This window comes from Chrysemys picta, chromosome 20 (genome assembly GCF_011386835.1).
Source record: "Chrysemys picta bellii isolate R12L10 chromosome 20, ASM1138683v2, whole genome shotgun sequence".
Taxonomy (NCBI): Eukaryota; Metazoa; Chordata; order Testudines; family Emydidae; genus Chrysemys; species Chrysemys picta.
The window spans coordinates 12043317-12059142 of NC_088810.1; the positions used below are offsets into that span (position 1 = coordinate 12043317).

Below are 15826 nucleotides of genomic sequence, written 5' to 3' on the forward strand. Positions count from 1 at the left end.
CTGGGGGGGGGCAGCGCTGGGAGACAGTGTGGGGTGGCGCTGGGGGTAGCACAGCACAGCCTAGGGGGGAGGTTCAGCCCAAAGGGGCAGCATGGGCATTGGGGAGGTGGAGGGCATGCAGGGGGGAGCAAGGTGCTCAGTGGTGGGGGGCATACAGAGACTGGCTGGCTGCTGAGCTGGGGGGTGGGGGCAGGCTCTGCCCTAGAGGAGGCTGGGATCTTTGTCTGCTGCCTTATTTGTGATGCTGTGCTGCTGGGCACCCCCCCACTCGGACCTGGCCCCCAGCAGCGGGGTTGGGGTGGGGCCGGGGGCTGCTGCTCCGAGGGTGGGGACCTGCCCCCAGTGGCATTGGGCAGGGTGCGTGTGGGGGGATGGCCAGCAGCAGGATTTGGGGGTGGTCTCCTTGCCTTACCCCATCTCCCCAGATCCAGCTTCATGCCCTCTTGCTGTCTTGTGGCCTTGGGGGTCTGGCAGGGAGGGGCTCGGGGGGATGGGGGCAGCAAGGGATGAAGGGAGACACATGAGGGATTCTGAGGGGTAGGGGTGGGGGGAGCTGGGGAAGGTTGGCAACAGTAGGGTTTTGAGGGGTGGAGGGGCATTGGGGAGGCTGGGGACAGTGGGGTTTGGGGGTGATGGGGCAGTTTGGGGGGTGGGGGCACTGGGGGAGGTTGGGTGCAGTGGGGTTTATTGGAATGGGGGCAGTTTGGGGGCAGTGGGTTTGGGGGGACAGTTTGGGGGCAGTAGGGTTTGAGGTCCCCGCAACAAGTCCACCTGGGGACCCTCACCCCCCCAAAGGGCCCTGCACCCCCACTCTGCAGTCACCGGGACTCAGCCAGTGTGTGACACAGGAGGTTTATTCGTCATGGGAAACGGCGTAGGACAGATCTTGTTAGCACAGAAATCAGGAACTTTCAACAGAGTCCATCTGGAGGGGTGGGGGAGGTCCAGAGCCCTCGGCTCGGTCCCCCTCTTCCCCCCAGTCCCAAACCAGGAGACTGACTCTTTCAGCTGCCCGTTGCCTCTCCTCTTTCCTTTGTCTCTTTCCTGGGCCAGCCGGTCCCCTGGTCTCTGGTCTGCACCAGCACCTCGGGCTGGTTCTTGCAGAGGAGGGGGCCTGGCCATGAGTGTGGGCCGTTCTCTGCAGCCCACCAGCAGTCACACCTGCCCTCTAGGGGTCTCTGCAAGGATCACCCCCCTTATCCCATCACCTAGATACTTGAGTAACACAGGGGAAACTGAGACACACCACAGTTTTCAGAGAAAACATTAAGAACATTCCCACTTCGTCACACTGGGGAAGGCTGGAGGCAGTGGGGTTTGGAGGGGTGGGGGGCAATGGGGCACTGGGAGAAGTTTTGGGGCAGTGTGGCATGGGGAGCTAGTGGGGCAGCCAGTGCCGGGCCCCCCCACCCCGTGCTTTGCTCCCTGTGTAGCAAGCTGGTCTGTTCTCAGCAGCTACCCCCCAGTCTCTGGCCTGGGGCTGGACCCCCCTCCCCTGCTGCATGTCAGGATCCCAGGCCCAGGGAGAGAGGGCCCTGCTCTGGGCATGGGGGTGCCCCTGGGCTCTGGTGTGCTGCCCCCCCTGGCCACCCTCTAACCCTGTTCTCTCTCCAGCCCCCCAGCCGGCGCCCCGGAAGCTGGCCTGGCCCCCCAAGACTGGCCGGCTGCTCACCCTGCCCGAAGCCCTGAGCAAGGCCCAGAGGGAGCCGGAGACGCAGCAAGACGGGGTGGGGGGTGCCCCGGAGGCACAGGGGGACTGAGGGGGCGGGGGGTCATTCACCCCCCCCCCCCCCCGATGAGATTCATGGACCTATGCACACCCTCTATCACGCCCCCTCCCTGCTGCCCACGGGCCCCTTTACCACGGTATCCCGCCCCCTCCCTGCCGTCCACGGGCCCCTCTATCCCGGTATCCCGCCCCCTTCCTGCCACCCGTGGGCCCCTCTACCCCGGTATCCCGACCCCTCCCTGCCACCCGCGGGCCCCTCTACATGGGCTGTGGGGTACCATGGCTCCGTGACCCCCACCCCCGCTCTGGTGCAGTCAGCTGCACCCCCAGATAAGCATTGATCCCAGACACTGCGGTGGGGAGGTGCCCATGGCAGGGGGTTCTGGCAGCCCAGGTTGCTGGCTGTGGAGCAGGAGCAGGGTGGCACGGCTCTCCCTGCGCGGGGCCCTGTGGGCTCTCAGGGCTGGGACAGGGTTAGTGCCCACCAGGGTAGGGAGGCTCAGGCCCTGGGTTTAACCAGCTCCTGTTGAGAACAAGAGAACATTAAATGTCCAGCTGGCAACTCCCCGCATTGGTGATTCATGGTGCCTGGCGCCCAGCGGCTCGCCCCGGGGAGACAACTGGCTGGGGGCGGGGATGGGGGGCTGACATTGACTGGGCCTGGTGGTGGGGGGACACTGAGCCCAGCAGGGGTGGGGGTGGGGGGTTGCTGAAGTGGGGGGCTGCCAAGGCAGACTGGGGAGGCAGGTGCTAGGGGGCATTGAGACAGGCTGGGGAGGGGGGTGCTGAGATGAGTGGGTGCCAATGCATGCTGGGGGGCAGCGAGGTAGGCTAGGGAAATGGGATGCTGAAGTGGGGGGGCACCGAGACAGGCAGGGGAGGCAGGTGCTTGGGGGCATTGAGACAGGCTGGGGAGGGGGGTGCTGGGGAGGGAGGTGCTGAGGTGGGGGGGTGCCCAGACAGGCTGGGGAGGAGGGTGCTGAGGCAGGTGAGGGCCTGAGGTGGGAGGTGCTGGGGGGCACCGCGGAAGGCTAGGGGGTGCCAAGGCAGGCTAGGAAAGGGGGTGCTGAGGTGGGGAGGTGCTGAGACAGGCTGGGGAGGGGGGTTCTGGGGATGCCCAGGCAGGCTGAGAGGCGCCGAAACAGGCTAGCCCTGTGGTGGGAGGGAGGGGTGGACAATCCTGCAACCGAATGCAGTGGGGTGTGGAACTTGGGGGGGGGGGAGGCATATTGTGGCTGGGCCTGGATGCTGGGGGGCTGAGGCCAAGGCCAAGGCCAACGTGAGCTGCAGTGGGGGGGGGCAACCCCCCCCCCACACACACACACACACACACCCCGGGGAAGCTGCCTTCTGTGCCTGACCAGCTGGGACCTGCGAAGCCCTGAGCCCAGCGCCCTGCCATGCTGAGGGGGCTGGGTCCTGCATTGGCACCTGGCTGCCCGCCCCTCACCCAGGTAACAACTGCCAGTGCCCAGCTGCGCTGCTGCTTCTCTGCGGGGTCGAGCCTCTCCCCTGGGCTCACAGTGCCATCGCTGGTTTCTATGGTGAGATCCCTGCAGCCTGCCAGCATGTTAAATCCTGTTATGCTGCTGGCATTAGGGGGCACCATAGTGCTTGGGGCTGAGTAGGGGGCACTGTATTGCAGGGAGAGGAGCAGGGGGCACTGTGCTGGGGGGAGCGGGGTGGGGGCTCAGCAGGGGGTGCCGTGCTGGGGGGAGCGGGGGGGGCTCAGCAGGAGGCGCTGTGCTGGGGGGAGCAGGGGGGGGTTCAGCAGGAGGCGCTGTGCTGTGGGGAGTGGGGGGGGGCTCAGCAGGAGGCGCTGTGCTGGGGGGAGCAGGGGGGGGTTCAGCAGGAGGCGCTGTGCTGCAGGGAGCGGGGGGGGGAGTTCGTGGGGGGTACCGTGCTGTGGGGAGTACCATGCTGTGGGGAGTAGGGTGGGGGAGCTGCAGAGAGGGGCTCAGCAGGGGGTGCTGTGCTGTGGGGAGCAGGGTGGGGGCTCAGAAGGGGGCGCTGTGCTGTGGGGAGTGGGAGCTCAGCAGGGGGTGCTGTGCTGTGGGGAGCGGGGCAGAGCTCAGCAGGGAGCACTGTGCTGTGGGGAGTGGGGTGGGGGCTCAGCAGGGGGTGCTGTGCTGCAGGGAGTGGGGTGGGGGGCTCAGCAGGGGATGCTGTGCTGTGGGGAGCGGGGTGGGGGCTCAGAAGGGGGCGCTGTGCTGTGGGGAGTGGGAGCTCAGCAGGGGGTGCTGTGCTGTGGGGAGCGGGGCAGAGCTCAGCAGGGGGCACTGTGCTGTGGGGAGTGGGGGCTCAGCGGGGGTGCTGTGCTGTAGGGAGCGGGGCAGAGCTTAGTAGGGGGTGCTGTGCTGTAGGGAGTGGGGTGGGGGCTCAGCAGGGGGCGCTGTGCTGTGGGGAGTGGGGCTCAGCAGGGGGTGCTGTGCTGCAGGAAACAGGGTGGGGGGCACCGTGCTGTGGGGAGTGGGGTGGGGGAGCTGCAGAGAGGGGCTTAGGGGCTCAGTAGGGGGCGCTGTGCGTCCCGCTCAGGAGGGACTGAGATTCCTGTGGGTCAGGCCCAGCTGACCCCCCCTCTGTCTGTCTCCCCATCTCCCAGGGCGCTCCTACCTCCCGCGTCCCAAGTCTCTGTTAGGCAGCTGCCCCTCGACCCGCCTGCTCTCTCTGGAGGAGGCTCAGGCCCGGACGCAGGCCCAGGCCCAGCACACGGCCCCTGGCCAGGCCAAGAGACCTGTGGCCGAGACCGGACGGGGCCCTCCAGGGAGGCTGCCCCTCATGCTGGACTCCCCCCATGACAGGTAATGGGGCCTTCTCCCACGGGGGTTGCCGGCTCCGGGGTGGGGGCTGGTGAACTCAGGGGTGATGGGGCATGGGGGCCTTTCCCCTCCCCAGGGGGTGCCAGCCTCCACCTGGACCCAGAAGGTGGTGGGCTCAGGGGTGTGTGGAATGGGGCTGGCAGGGCCATGGGTTGGGCTGACGCTGTCTCTCCACAGGCGCCAGGCGCGGGGTGGGAGCTGGAAAACCTTCTTTGCCTTGGGCAGGGCACCTGCCATCAGCCACAAGAGAGTGCAGCGCCCAGGCGGGCAGACGGGTGAGTGAACCCTGCCCCACGCAACCCCCCTGATTCCTGCCCCACGCAGCCCTATGCAGCCCCCCAGCTTCCCACAGCCTCCCAGATTCTCCCTGCCCCACGTACCCCCCATTTCCAGCCCTGCCCCACAAACCTCCCCCCAGTTCCACACCGACCTCCCAGCCCCTCATCTCTCTTCCTCCTGTTCTCTCTGTCTCTCCCCCTGCCCCATGGAGTGGGGATGGGGGGTGTATGTTCGAGTGCTTGCTCATGTCCATTCCATGCTAGGTGTGCGCATGCCCACGGGCCCGGCTGCCAGAGATTTTTCCCTTAGCAGTATCTGTGGGGCCACCCATGTAGCCCTGCACCCACACGCCGGTATATGGGGTGCCGCACCCCTCAGTTCCTTGTCTCCCTTTGTGATTCCAAAGTGCTCTGAGCGGTGTAACTTTATAGTTGTTGGATATAGTTGGATCTAGATCATGAAGTAGTTAGTTAGGTGAGTAATTAGGTTAGATCAGGGGTCGGCAACCTTTCAGAAGTGGTGTGCCGAGTCTTCATTTATTCACTCTAATTTAAGGTTTTGCGTGCCGGTAATACATTTTAACGTTTTTAGAAGGTCTCTTTCTCTAAGTCTATAATATATAACTAAACTATTGTATGTAAAGTAAACAAGGTTTTCAAAATGTTTAAGAAGCGTCATTTAAAATTAAATTAAAATGCTGATCTTACGCCACTAGCCTGCTTGGCTCACTGCCAGCCTGGGGTTCTGTTCACCTAGGCCAGCAGCAGGCTGATCAGGGCCTGCGGCTGGGACCCCAGACCTGGGGGGGGGGGTGTTTCAGGGGTCAGGGCAGAGGGCTGGGGGGCGTGGGGGGTGCAGGGCAGAAGGCTGGGGTGCTCGGCTTGTGGGGGTGCTCCCAGCCCCCTGCCCTGAAAGTCTCATGGCAGGGGACTGGAAGGGATATGCTCTGTTCCACCCCCTTCCCCTAGGCTCCGACCCTACCTCTCTCTGCGTCCTCTACGGGAGCTGTGTGCACGCTGCCGCTCTTCCCCCTCCCCCTCGCTAGGGCCATCCGCTGACCAACTCCATCCGCATCTGAAGACTGAGCTTCACAAAGTGCATGGTGGTGCTGGCCGCTTCCCTCAGGTGTCGCGGCATTCAAATCTACCCATCCCTGAGGACTGGCTGGTCAGAGGCAGGTCCCAGGCTCACATGCAGCACATGTCGGGATCTAGGCCTGCATCTCAATGACCAGAAGTTGACTCTGTCCCCCGTTCAGAGAATAGAGTTTATAGGAGCAGTGTTTGACTCCACCCATGCCAGAGCCTACCTGCCGGAGTCTTGGTTCAGGGCATGTCAGAGCCCAGTCGCTCACAACCACCCAGGTATGCCACCAGCAGCTGGGTCACATGGCGGCGTGTACCAACGTGGTGCAACATGCACGGCTGCAGCTCAGTCTCCAGATGTGGATGGAGTTGGTCTTCTCACGACCTAGAGCTAATGGTTACAGTTCTGTCGAATGTCCTGTCATCTCTGGCTCGGTGCCCAGCCCCTTCGTAGCTTCACTCCCATCGGTAACATTGGTCGGATCGGGGGTGGGGAGCCCAGCTTGGCAGCTGCAGTACCCAAGGTCTCTGGTTCTCGTCACAGAAAGGCCAGGGAGCTCAGGGCAATACGCTTGGCTTGCCATGCATTCCTCCCTATCTGAGGGGCAGAGTGGTGCAGATCTTGACGGACAATCTTGACAGCAGCAATGTTCTTCAACAAGCAAGACGAGGCCCGCTCGTCTGCCCTGTGTCGAGAGGCTCTTCGCCTGTGGGACTTCTGTGTGCAGCAGGCTGGTCATCTCAAGGCTTTGCACCTCCCGGGTGCCCAGAACACGCGGGCAGATCTCCTCAGCAGGTATTTCTCCTCTCGCCAAGAGTGGTCACTCCACCCAAAGGTCGTCAGCACGATCTTCCCCAGATGTGGGACTCCCCAGGTGCACCTATTCGTGGCCACTCAGAACAGGACGTGTCAGCAGTTGTGCTCATTTTACGGAGCTAGCCAGCAGCTCCCTGTCCGACGCTTTCCTGCGCCCTTGGATGGGGGCCCTGCTGTACGCCTTCCTGGCTTTCCTGTGCCCTTGGATGGGGGCCGTTGTACGCCTTCCCGGCTTTCCTGCGTCCTTGGATGGGGGCCTGCTGTACACCTCCCGGCTTTCCTGCGCCCTTGGACGGGGGGCGCTGTACGCCTTCCTGGCTTTCCTGCGCCTTTGGATGGGGGCCGCTGCATGCCTTCCTGGCTTTCCTGCACCCTTGGATGGGGCCCTTTGTACACCTTCCCGCTGCTACCCCCAGTTCACAAGGTCCTAGGGACAAAGCGAAGGGCATCCTGGTAGCTCCGGCGTGGTTCGGCAGGTTTTTGGATCTTTCGATGGCAACCCCACTAGCGGTCCCGCTTCGCCCAGACTTGCTCTCACAGCACCAAGGCTGTCTGCTCCATCCGAACCTAGCGTCGCTGCATCTGATGGCATGGCTTTGCATGGCTGAACGTGGAGGAACAGGCCTGCTCGGAGCAAGTCTAACACATCCTGTTGAGTAGAAGGAAGCCCTCCATCAGGGCGACCTACCTGGTCAAGTGGAAACACTTCATCTATTAAGGGCTGCGGATCGAGGTCTTTCTCCCTCCCGGTCATTGCTACAATCCATTTTGGACTACCTGCTCCCCCTCAAGCACCAGGGCCTAGCAATCAGGGTTCACTTGTCGCCCATCTCAGCCTTTCACCCGCTCCTCCAGGGCAGGTCAATCTTTGTTCATGATGTGACGATCAGGTTCCTGAAGGGTCTGGAGAAGCTATATCCACAGGTTTGGGATCCCATCCCTCCTTGGGACCTAAACCTGGTGCTAGCGAGGCTCACAGGTCCCCCTTTCGAGCTGCTGACTTCGTGTTTCTGCTGCTCCTCTTATCGGAGGTCTCCTTCCGGCGGTGATCACGTCGGCCCACAGGGTCTCCGAGATTAGAGCGTTGACGTCAGCACCCCCTTACGTGGTGTTTTACAAGGACGAGGTCCAGCTGAGCCCCCACTCAGCCTTCTTACCTACGGTGGTGTCACAGTTCACAATAATCAGGACCTCTTCCTACCGGGTTTCTTCCTTAAGCATCACAAGGCGGACAAGGAGCATCGGTTACACTCTATGGATGTTAGGCAGGCCTTAGCCTTCTGCATTGAGGGGACCAAACCCTTCCGTAAATCAGCACAGCTCCTCGTCGCAGGGCGGACAGGATGATAGGTTTGCCTGTGTCCGCTCAGAGAAGCTCCTTGTGGATAACCGCCTGCATCAGGCTCTGCTATGAGCAAGCAGAGGTGTCACTGCTGGCCATCCTGCCTGCCCATTCCACCAGAGCGTACGCTTTGTCAGTGGCCTTCCTCGCACAGGTATCCGGGATATCTGCAGAGCCGCCACCTGGTCCTCGGTCCATATGCCATCAGCCAGCAGGCCCAGGACGAGGCCAGCTTGGCAGAGCAGTGTTGCAAGCAGCACGTCCATGAACCACCTCCAGGGAGTCACCTAACTTGGAATCAACACAAGCAAGTACTCAAAGAAGGAAAAACGGTACCTCCCTCTCGTTGCAAGAAGGGACCGGTGGCTCCCCATATACCGGTGCATGGGTGCAGGACTCCAGGGGGCGCCAGAGCCGGCCCTACAGATACTGCTAAGGGAAAAATCTCCGCAGCCGGGCCCATGGGCGCGCGCACACATAGCAGGGAATGGACACGAGCAACACATCTCAAGGAGCAACAGTTAGAGAAGGTAGGGAACCGTTTTTTCTGGGAGAAGGAAGGAGTGTTGGGGGGCCTGTCTGGGGTGTTCCCAGGAGCGGAGGTGGGGACAGGGCAGTGCTGGGGGCAGGAGAGGTGGGAGTAGAAGATGTCAGTGGGGTCCAGGCAGGGGATGGATACGGGGGTGAGGGGCTGCGGGAGGACTAGGGGGGCTGATATTCTCACCCCTCCCCTCTCCCTGCAGGGCTCCGGGCCGACACTGTCACGCTGCGATCCGCCAAGAGTGAGGAGTCACTCACGTCTCAGTCCAGCACCGCGGGTATGAGGGGCAGCACCAGGGGCGGGGAGGGGACATTCAGGGGGAAGCCAACCTCAGAGGTGGCTGTGTCTCGGTGCCGGGCGAGCTGTCCCCATGCAGCGTTATGTACAGCTGTTCCCCAGCTGCCCCACCCCAGAGGTGGCTGTGTCTCGGTGCCGGGCGAGCTGTCCCCATGCAGTGTTATGTACAGCTGTTCCCCAGCTGCCTCACCCCAGAGGTGACTGTGTCCCAGTGCTGGGCGAGCAGTCCCTGTATGGTGTTGTGTGTGGCTGTTCCCCAGCTGCCCTGCCCCAGAGATGGCTGCATCTCAGTGCCAGGTGAGCTGTTCCCATGCGGCATTATGTGTGGCTGTTCCCCAGCTGCCTGCCGTCTCAGGATTGTTTACGCTGCTGTTTGTCCATCTGTCTCAAGGCCTGCACAAACTGAACCGCCTGCGGCGCCCGCGCTCCAGCAGCGACGCCTTCCCGGCCCTGCCTGGAGCCCTCCCCGGGTCCCTGCCAGCCCCCCTCAAGCCCTGCCGCTCCTGCGAGTCACTGAGCTCCTCGGCCTCCGGCGGCTACAGCGAGAGCCTGGCACCCCATCGCCGCACCTCCCTCTGGCTGGATGATGAGGGCGAGCTGGACTCGGACCCAGAGCTCAGCCCCCCCGGCTTCCTGGACTTGGACGTGCTCCCCTTCCGGCGCAGCTCCCCCCGGTGCCCCTCGCTCTCTGAGGCCTCTGACTCGGCCCCCAGCCCCACCCGCCTTCCCTTCGCCTGCAAGGTGACCCGGGCGCTGTCACCCCGCGGCCCGGAGCCTCCCACAGCTGCCCTAGAGATCTCAGAACCCGTGGCCATCTCGCTGCCTGCCAAGGTGCTGGAGATGCTGGGGGGGGGTGAGGCTGGGGGTGTGCTGAGGCCCGGACGGCGCTGGGGAACGCGCAGCCCCCCCCACATGATCTCCCGGCTGCTGCAGGCCGGCGACGGGATGCTGACTGACAGCTGCCAGCGTGAGGTTCAGCACAAACTGACCCAAGCCGAGAGCGGAAGCCTGGCCCAGAGTGAGTGCGCCAAAAGCTCCCAGCCCCCTCCAGAACTCCCCGCCAGCCAGAACCCCCCCGAACCTCCCAGCCCCCTCCAGAACTGCCCGCCAGCCAGAACCCCCCCACCAGAACCTCCCAGCCCCCTCCAGAACTCCCCGCCAGCCAGAACCCCCCCGAACCTCCCAGCCCCCTCCAGAACTGCCCGCCAGCCAGAACCCCCCCGCCAGAACCTCCCAGCCCCCTCCAGAACTCCCTGCCAGCCAGAACCCCCCCGAAATTCCCAGCCCGCTCCAGAACTCCCCGCCAGCCAGAACCCCCCCTGAACCTCCCAGCCCCCTCCAGAACTCCCCGCCAGCCAGAACCCCCCCCCCGCCAAAACCTCCCAGCCTCCTCCAGAACACCCCGCCAGCCAGAACCGCCCCCGAACCTTCCAGCCCCCTCCAGAACTCCCCGTCAGCCAGAACCCCCCCAAAAACCTCCCAGCCCCCCCCAGAACTCCCAGCCAGTCAGAAACCCCCCCCACCGCTGGAACCTCCTAGCCCCCTCCAGAACTCCCCGCCAGCCAGAATACATCCCGCCCCACCAAAACCTCCCAGCCCCCTCCAGAACTCCCCGTCAGCCAGAACCCGCCCCCGCAGGAACTTCCCAGCCCCCTCCAGAGCTCCCCGCCAGCCGAACCTCCCAGCCCCCTCCAGAACTCCCTACCAGCCAGGCCCCCCCCCCCCGCCAAAACCTCCCCGCCCTCTCCAGAACTCCCCGCCAGCCAGAACCCCCCCGAACCTCCCAGCCCCCTCCAGACCTCTCCGCCAGCCCGAACCCCCCCCCGTGAAAACCTCCCAGCCCCCTCCAGAACTCCCAGCCAGCCAGAACCCACCCCCCGCCAAAACCTCCCAGCCCCCTCCAGAACTCCCCACCAGCCAGAACCCCCCCTCCCCCACCGCTGGAACCTCCCAGTCCCCCCAGAACTCCCTGCCAGCCAGAACCCCTCCCCCCATCCAAGACCTCCCAGCCCCCTCCAGAACTCCCTGGCAGGCAGAACGCCCCCCCCCCCCCCCGAACCTCCCAGCCCCCTCAGACCTCTCCGCCAGCTAGACTCCCCCCCAGCGCCAAAACCTCCCCACCAGCTAGAAATCCCCCTCCCCCTGGAACCTCCCAGCCCACTCCAGAACTCCCCACCAGCCAGAACCTCCCAGCCCCCTCCAGAACTCCCCACCAGCCAGAAGCCCTCCCCCCAGCCGGAACCTCCCAGCCTGCCCCAGAACTCCCCGCCAGCCAAAAGTCCCCCCGCTGGAACCCCCAGGGCAGAACCATTCAGCTGAAACACCCCCCTGGCCAGAACCTCCCAGCCCCAGCCAGAATCCCCCACCAGCCAGAACTCACCCAGGCCAGAAGACCCCAGCCAGAACCCCATGCCCGGACCCCATCCCCAGCCGGAACCCCTTCAGCCGGAATTGCCCAGCTGGAACCCCCACAGCTGGAACCACCTGGCCAGAACCCCCAGTCAGAACTGCCCAGCCAGAACCATCCCCTCCCCCAGCCAACCCGCCCCCCCCCACAAACAGACCCCCCCCCCCCCCGTGTCCCCTGCTGGGGGAGTTGGGGAGCATGCAACAATGTCCCAGCCTCCTACAGCACCTCCTGCTGGGCAAGGCCAGGGCTGGAGTAGCCGGGAGCTCCCCGCACAGCCAGCACCCAGCCGCACCCCCCTACAGCGCCTCCTGCTGGGTGCTGCTGGCACTGACTACCCTCTTTTCTCCTCTCCCCCTTCAGGTCCTGAATCGGAGGCTTCCCCCCCACTGCCCGGGGCGCTGTGCCTGTTTCGGCATGTGCCGCCCCCGCCGCCCCCAAAGAACCCAGCCCGGCTGATGGCACTGGCACTGGCGGAGAGTGCACACCGGGCCGCCCGGCAGCAGCAAGGGGCGCCACGCAGGGAGCAGCGTGCCCAGTTCCAGCGCTCCCTGTCCCTGGAAGGTGGGGGGGAGGGGGCAGCAATGGGGCCGGGCACTCTGTACTCTGTGGTACGCCCTGGCCCTGCTGCCCAGCTCCCTGACCCCTCTCTGCAGCGCCAGCAGAGTGAGGGGGAATCCCGGGGCCAGCGTCAGGAGCGTGCAGGGGGCCCCCAGGTGTGTGGGGGTGGAGGGGGAGGGATCGCTGACAGGGGGGTTGGGTGGGAGGGAGTTAGGGGCATTAGACCCTTGTGGGGGGCGAATTGGTGGCTGGGTTGGGGCAGGGGTTTTTCCCAGTTTGAACAAGGAGGATTTGGGGGGCCTGGGAGGTAGGTGGTGGGGCTTGGGGGGCAGTGGGGCAAGAAAGGAGAGTTTGGGGCTGGGGGCAGTAATGGGGGTTGGGGGCAGATAGGCAGTCAGGTTGAGGTGAGGTTTGGTGGCTGGGGGGATTCAATGGGGTTGCGGCTGGATGGGGGAATAGGGGGTGCAGTGGGGGGGCTACAGTGAGGGAATTTAGGCGATTGTTGATGGATGGGGAGATTGGGGGGGCTGCAGCCGGGGCAGTTTGAAGGATTGTGGTCGGGTGGGTGGACTGGGTGGGATTGGGGGTTCAGTGGGAGGAACTGGGGGATTGGGGTGCAGTGGGGGGCTGTGGCAGGGGTTGTTCGGGGAATGCAGCTGGGTGGGGGGACAGGATTGGGGGTTCAGTGAGAGGGACTGGGGGATTGGGGTGCAGTGGGGGGTTTGGGGGTACAGTGGGCTGCTGAGGTTGGGGCTGTGATGGAAGGCTGGGGGGTCAACTAGAGGGGAGACTGTGTGTGTGTGTGTGTGTGTGTGTGTGTGTGTGTGACCCCCCCTCTCACTGACCCCCCTTCTCTCTCCTACAGGTCACATTGGCCAAGGCCCCTGCCCCAGGTGGGGAGGGGGGCAGGGCCAGCTTGGCAGCCGCCCCCCACTACAGCAAAGCCCCCCCTGACACCCACCACTGGGGCCCCGAACCCCACCTGCCCTGCCAGACCCAGCCGCTGCCCTTCCCCCGAGCACTGGACCCTGCCCCCCGCCACCCGCAGGCCCCACCCAAGCCCCCAGCCCCCCTGCACTTCCACCCCCCACCTGTGGCCTGTCTCAACACCACCCCCCAGTGGCTGGGCCCCCCCTGCACTGCCCCTCCATATCCTCCCGAGCCACAGCTGCACCAGCGCCACCACTTCCTAGCTCCCCGCCCCCCCGGCGCTGCCACACACCCCCGGCGCCCGCTGCTGGAGCCCGCAGCCGAGAACCTGTACTACGAGATCGTCCCAGAGCCGCCCGTCTACCGGCCCTGGCCCCTGGGCCCCCCGCGCCTCCCGGCACCCCGCAAGTACATGGCCACCCTCAACGCCTCCTACGGCGTCTTCCAGCAGCCCAGGCCCAACCCCTTGGCCCCAACCCCACCCTTCTGGGCCATCTTCGAGGATGGGCGCGTCCCCTACGAGCCACCGGAGCCCATCTACGTCAACATCCCCTTTGCTGGCCCTCCGGCAGGGCCAGAGGCCAGGGGGCACCGCCGCAGCAGGGCCACGCCCCCCTCATCCTCGTCCTCCGCCTCGGCCTCCCCTCCGCCGGAGGGCGGGCACCTGCGCAGCCGCTCTGAGCCTGGCGCTGCCCGCGCCGCCCTGCACCGCCCCCCGGTGCCGGCCCTGCCGCAGAAACAGAGGCAGGGCCTGCGGGCAGCACCAGGCTGGGCCTACGGATCACCATCAGTGCCCGGACTTTACCGCCAGCTACTAGACGTGCTGCCCTGTGGCGGCACCATGCTGCGGTTCTACCGCCCAGCACCACCTGGCTGGGAGCCGGCCACCGGCTGCACCCCTCCCTTCACCACCTACGCTGAGCCCTCGCCCCGGCCTCCTGCCCTCCTCAGCCCTAGCCTGCTGGACGGTTACCGGCTGGGGCCCTACTCCCCCTATGCAGAGCGCCTGCCCCCCCAGTATGGCAACGTGGAGAAGAAGGAGGGGCCACCCCCACCACCTGCGTGCCTGGCTCCCAACTGGACGGTGCACTCTGAGGGGCAGACCCGGAGCTACTGCTGATGGGGGGCCCGGGCTGGACCACGAGGGACCCTGGGTGGGGGGGCTGGAGGACCTGTGTTGAGCTCCCCAAGTGCTGACACATACCCCTGGGTGCAGGATCTGAGCATTGGCTGGGGACCATTGCTGAGAGAGTCAGGCTGTGACATCATGTGAGGCCCCAATAACGTCATCCGAGGTCTGTATGACACGCCTGAGCTGCTGCAGGGCTGGAGTGATATCACACTGGGATCATGAATGGCAGGAGGATGGGCACTGTAACATCACAATGAGGCCACCAATGGCCACAGGACTGGTACAGTGACATCGCTACAGGGCCATCAATGGTGGGATGAACACCCGATGTGACGGCAGCCCAATTGCATTGCTGCTCCCCAATGATGTAACAGCTGCTCTCCAATGACCTCAGGGCCCCTCAGTGACATCACCACATCCCATATGCTATCACTGGGCTACAATCACCATCACACCCAGTATGACATCATTGCCCACCTTGGCTAGGCCTCCACCTGCTGATGCTCAGTGACCGCCTCAGTGTGACATAGGGAGGGGGCACAGGTGACGTCAGCAAAACCATGAATGACATCACTATCTGACTCCGCCCCCCAGGGGCCAGTGTGGGGCATAAAACTATTGGGGTCTTGCCCCACTGCCAGCCCTGGTAATAGGGGGACCCTCCCTGCCCCCTGGGGGGGGGCAGGGGACGCTGTTCTATAAAGCTTTTAAAGCTGAGAAAGATTTCTAACGTTTTAACCCTTCATTAACCCAATTAAAACACCCCCACCCTGAGATGGGATCCCCCAGCGAGGGGGGGGCACCAAGGGTAGTGGAGGGAGGCTAAAGGAAAAAAATCCCTCCCCAGCCTGCCTGTCTGGCCTCCCTGGTCAGCATGACCCATGAGCTGGGGGTGGGGAGCATGTACATATCTGGCTAGATTGGGGGTGTGCCTGCTGCCCCCTGCTGGAGGAGCTGAGCCCTGCTTGGGGGGTGTGATGGTGGGTGCTTGGTTGTGTTGTGTGGCTGTGGCTGTAGTTGTCTGGTTGTGGCAGTACCGCAGTGTGTGGGGGGTATGTTATGGGGTAGCTGGAGGTGTCGGGGGCACCCCCTGCTGACCCTCCCAGTGGCTGAGAACGGCAATTCCTGGGGGTGGGCAGCATCTGACTGACTATTGCACTAACTCCCATTGTGACTTTGGGGGGTCCCCTGGGAGTTATGACCTTTGACCCCCCCCCATACCCTGAACCCCCCACCCCCGTGATAAAGGGGCAGTGCTGTGACCAGCTGGGCCCAGGGTGGGTGGGGTTGCCCTGGGAGTGCTGACCTCCGCCAATACCCTAATCCTATAACCCACCCCCAGCCAAAATCCCACAGATTGGGGGGGAAGGGCTAATCCTGGTTCACCTAATTCAGCCCCATCCCCACTGCAGGGCCCTGGGGTGCTGCTGTGACTGTTCCCCTGGTGAGTGTATTTGTTGAAGATCCTGCCCTCCCCCCATTCTGTACTAAATGGTTTAAACCAACCCCATTAACTAATAAAGACAAAAACGAAAACAAAAAACAAGTTTCCCATGTAGTTCTTCCTTCTCAGAACACAAGAACTAGGGGTCACCCAATGCAATTAAGAGGCAGCAGGTTTAAAGCAAACCAAAGGAAGGACTTCTTCACACAACACCTAGTCAACCTGTGGAACTCCTTGCCAGAGGATGGTGTGAAGGCCAAGACCACAACAGGGTTCAGAAAAGAACTAGATAAGTCCATGGAGGATAGGTCCATCAATGGCTATTAGGATGGGCAGGGATGGTGTCCCTAGCCTCTGTTTGCCAGAAGCTGGGAATGGGCGACAGGGGATTGATGATTACCTGTTCTGGTCATTCCCTCTGGGGCACCTGGCATTGGTCACTG

General features: G+C 63.9%; 1 protein-coding gene across 4 annotated transcripts in view; it reads left to right on the top strand.

The window, feature by feature from the left end:
* ARHGAP33 (Rho GTPase activating protein 33) overlaps positions 1-15482 on the top strand; it is a 49014-nt gene extending 33532 nt beyond the window's left edge. For all 4 annotated transcript variants that reach the window (XM_065574585.1, XM_065574586.1, XM_065574587.1 and 1 more), the window contains 6 exons: positions 4332-4530; positions 4726-4823; positions 8815-8889; positions 9301-9927; positions 11680-12032; positions 12743-15482. In XM_065574585.1, coding sequence (XP_065430657.1) covers positions 4332-4530; positions 4726-4823; positions 8815-8889; positions 9301-9927; positions 11680-12032; positions 12743-13927 — 2537 coding nt within the window. In that variant the 3' untranslated portion in view covers positions 13928-15482. The remainder of the gene's footprint in view (positions 1-4331; positions 4531-4725; positions 4824-8814; positions 8890-9300; positions 9928-11679; positions 12033-12742) is intronic.
* Positions 15483-15826: the final 344 nt, after the last annotated feature.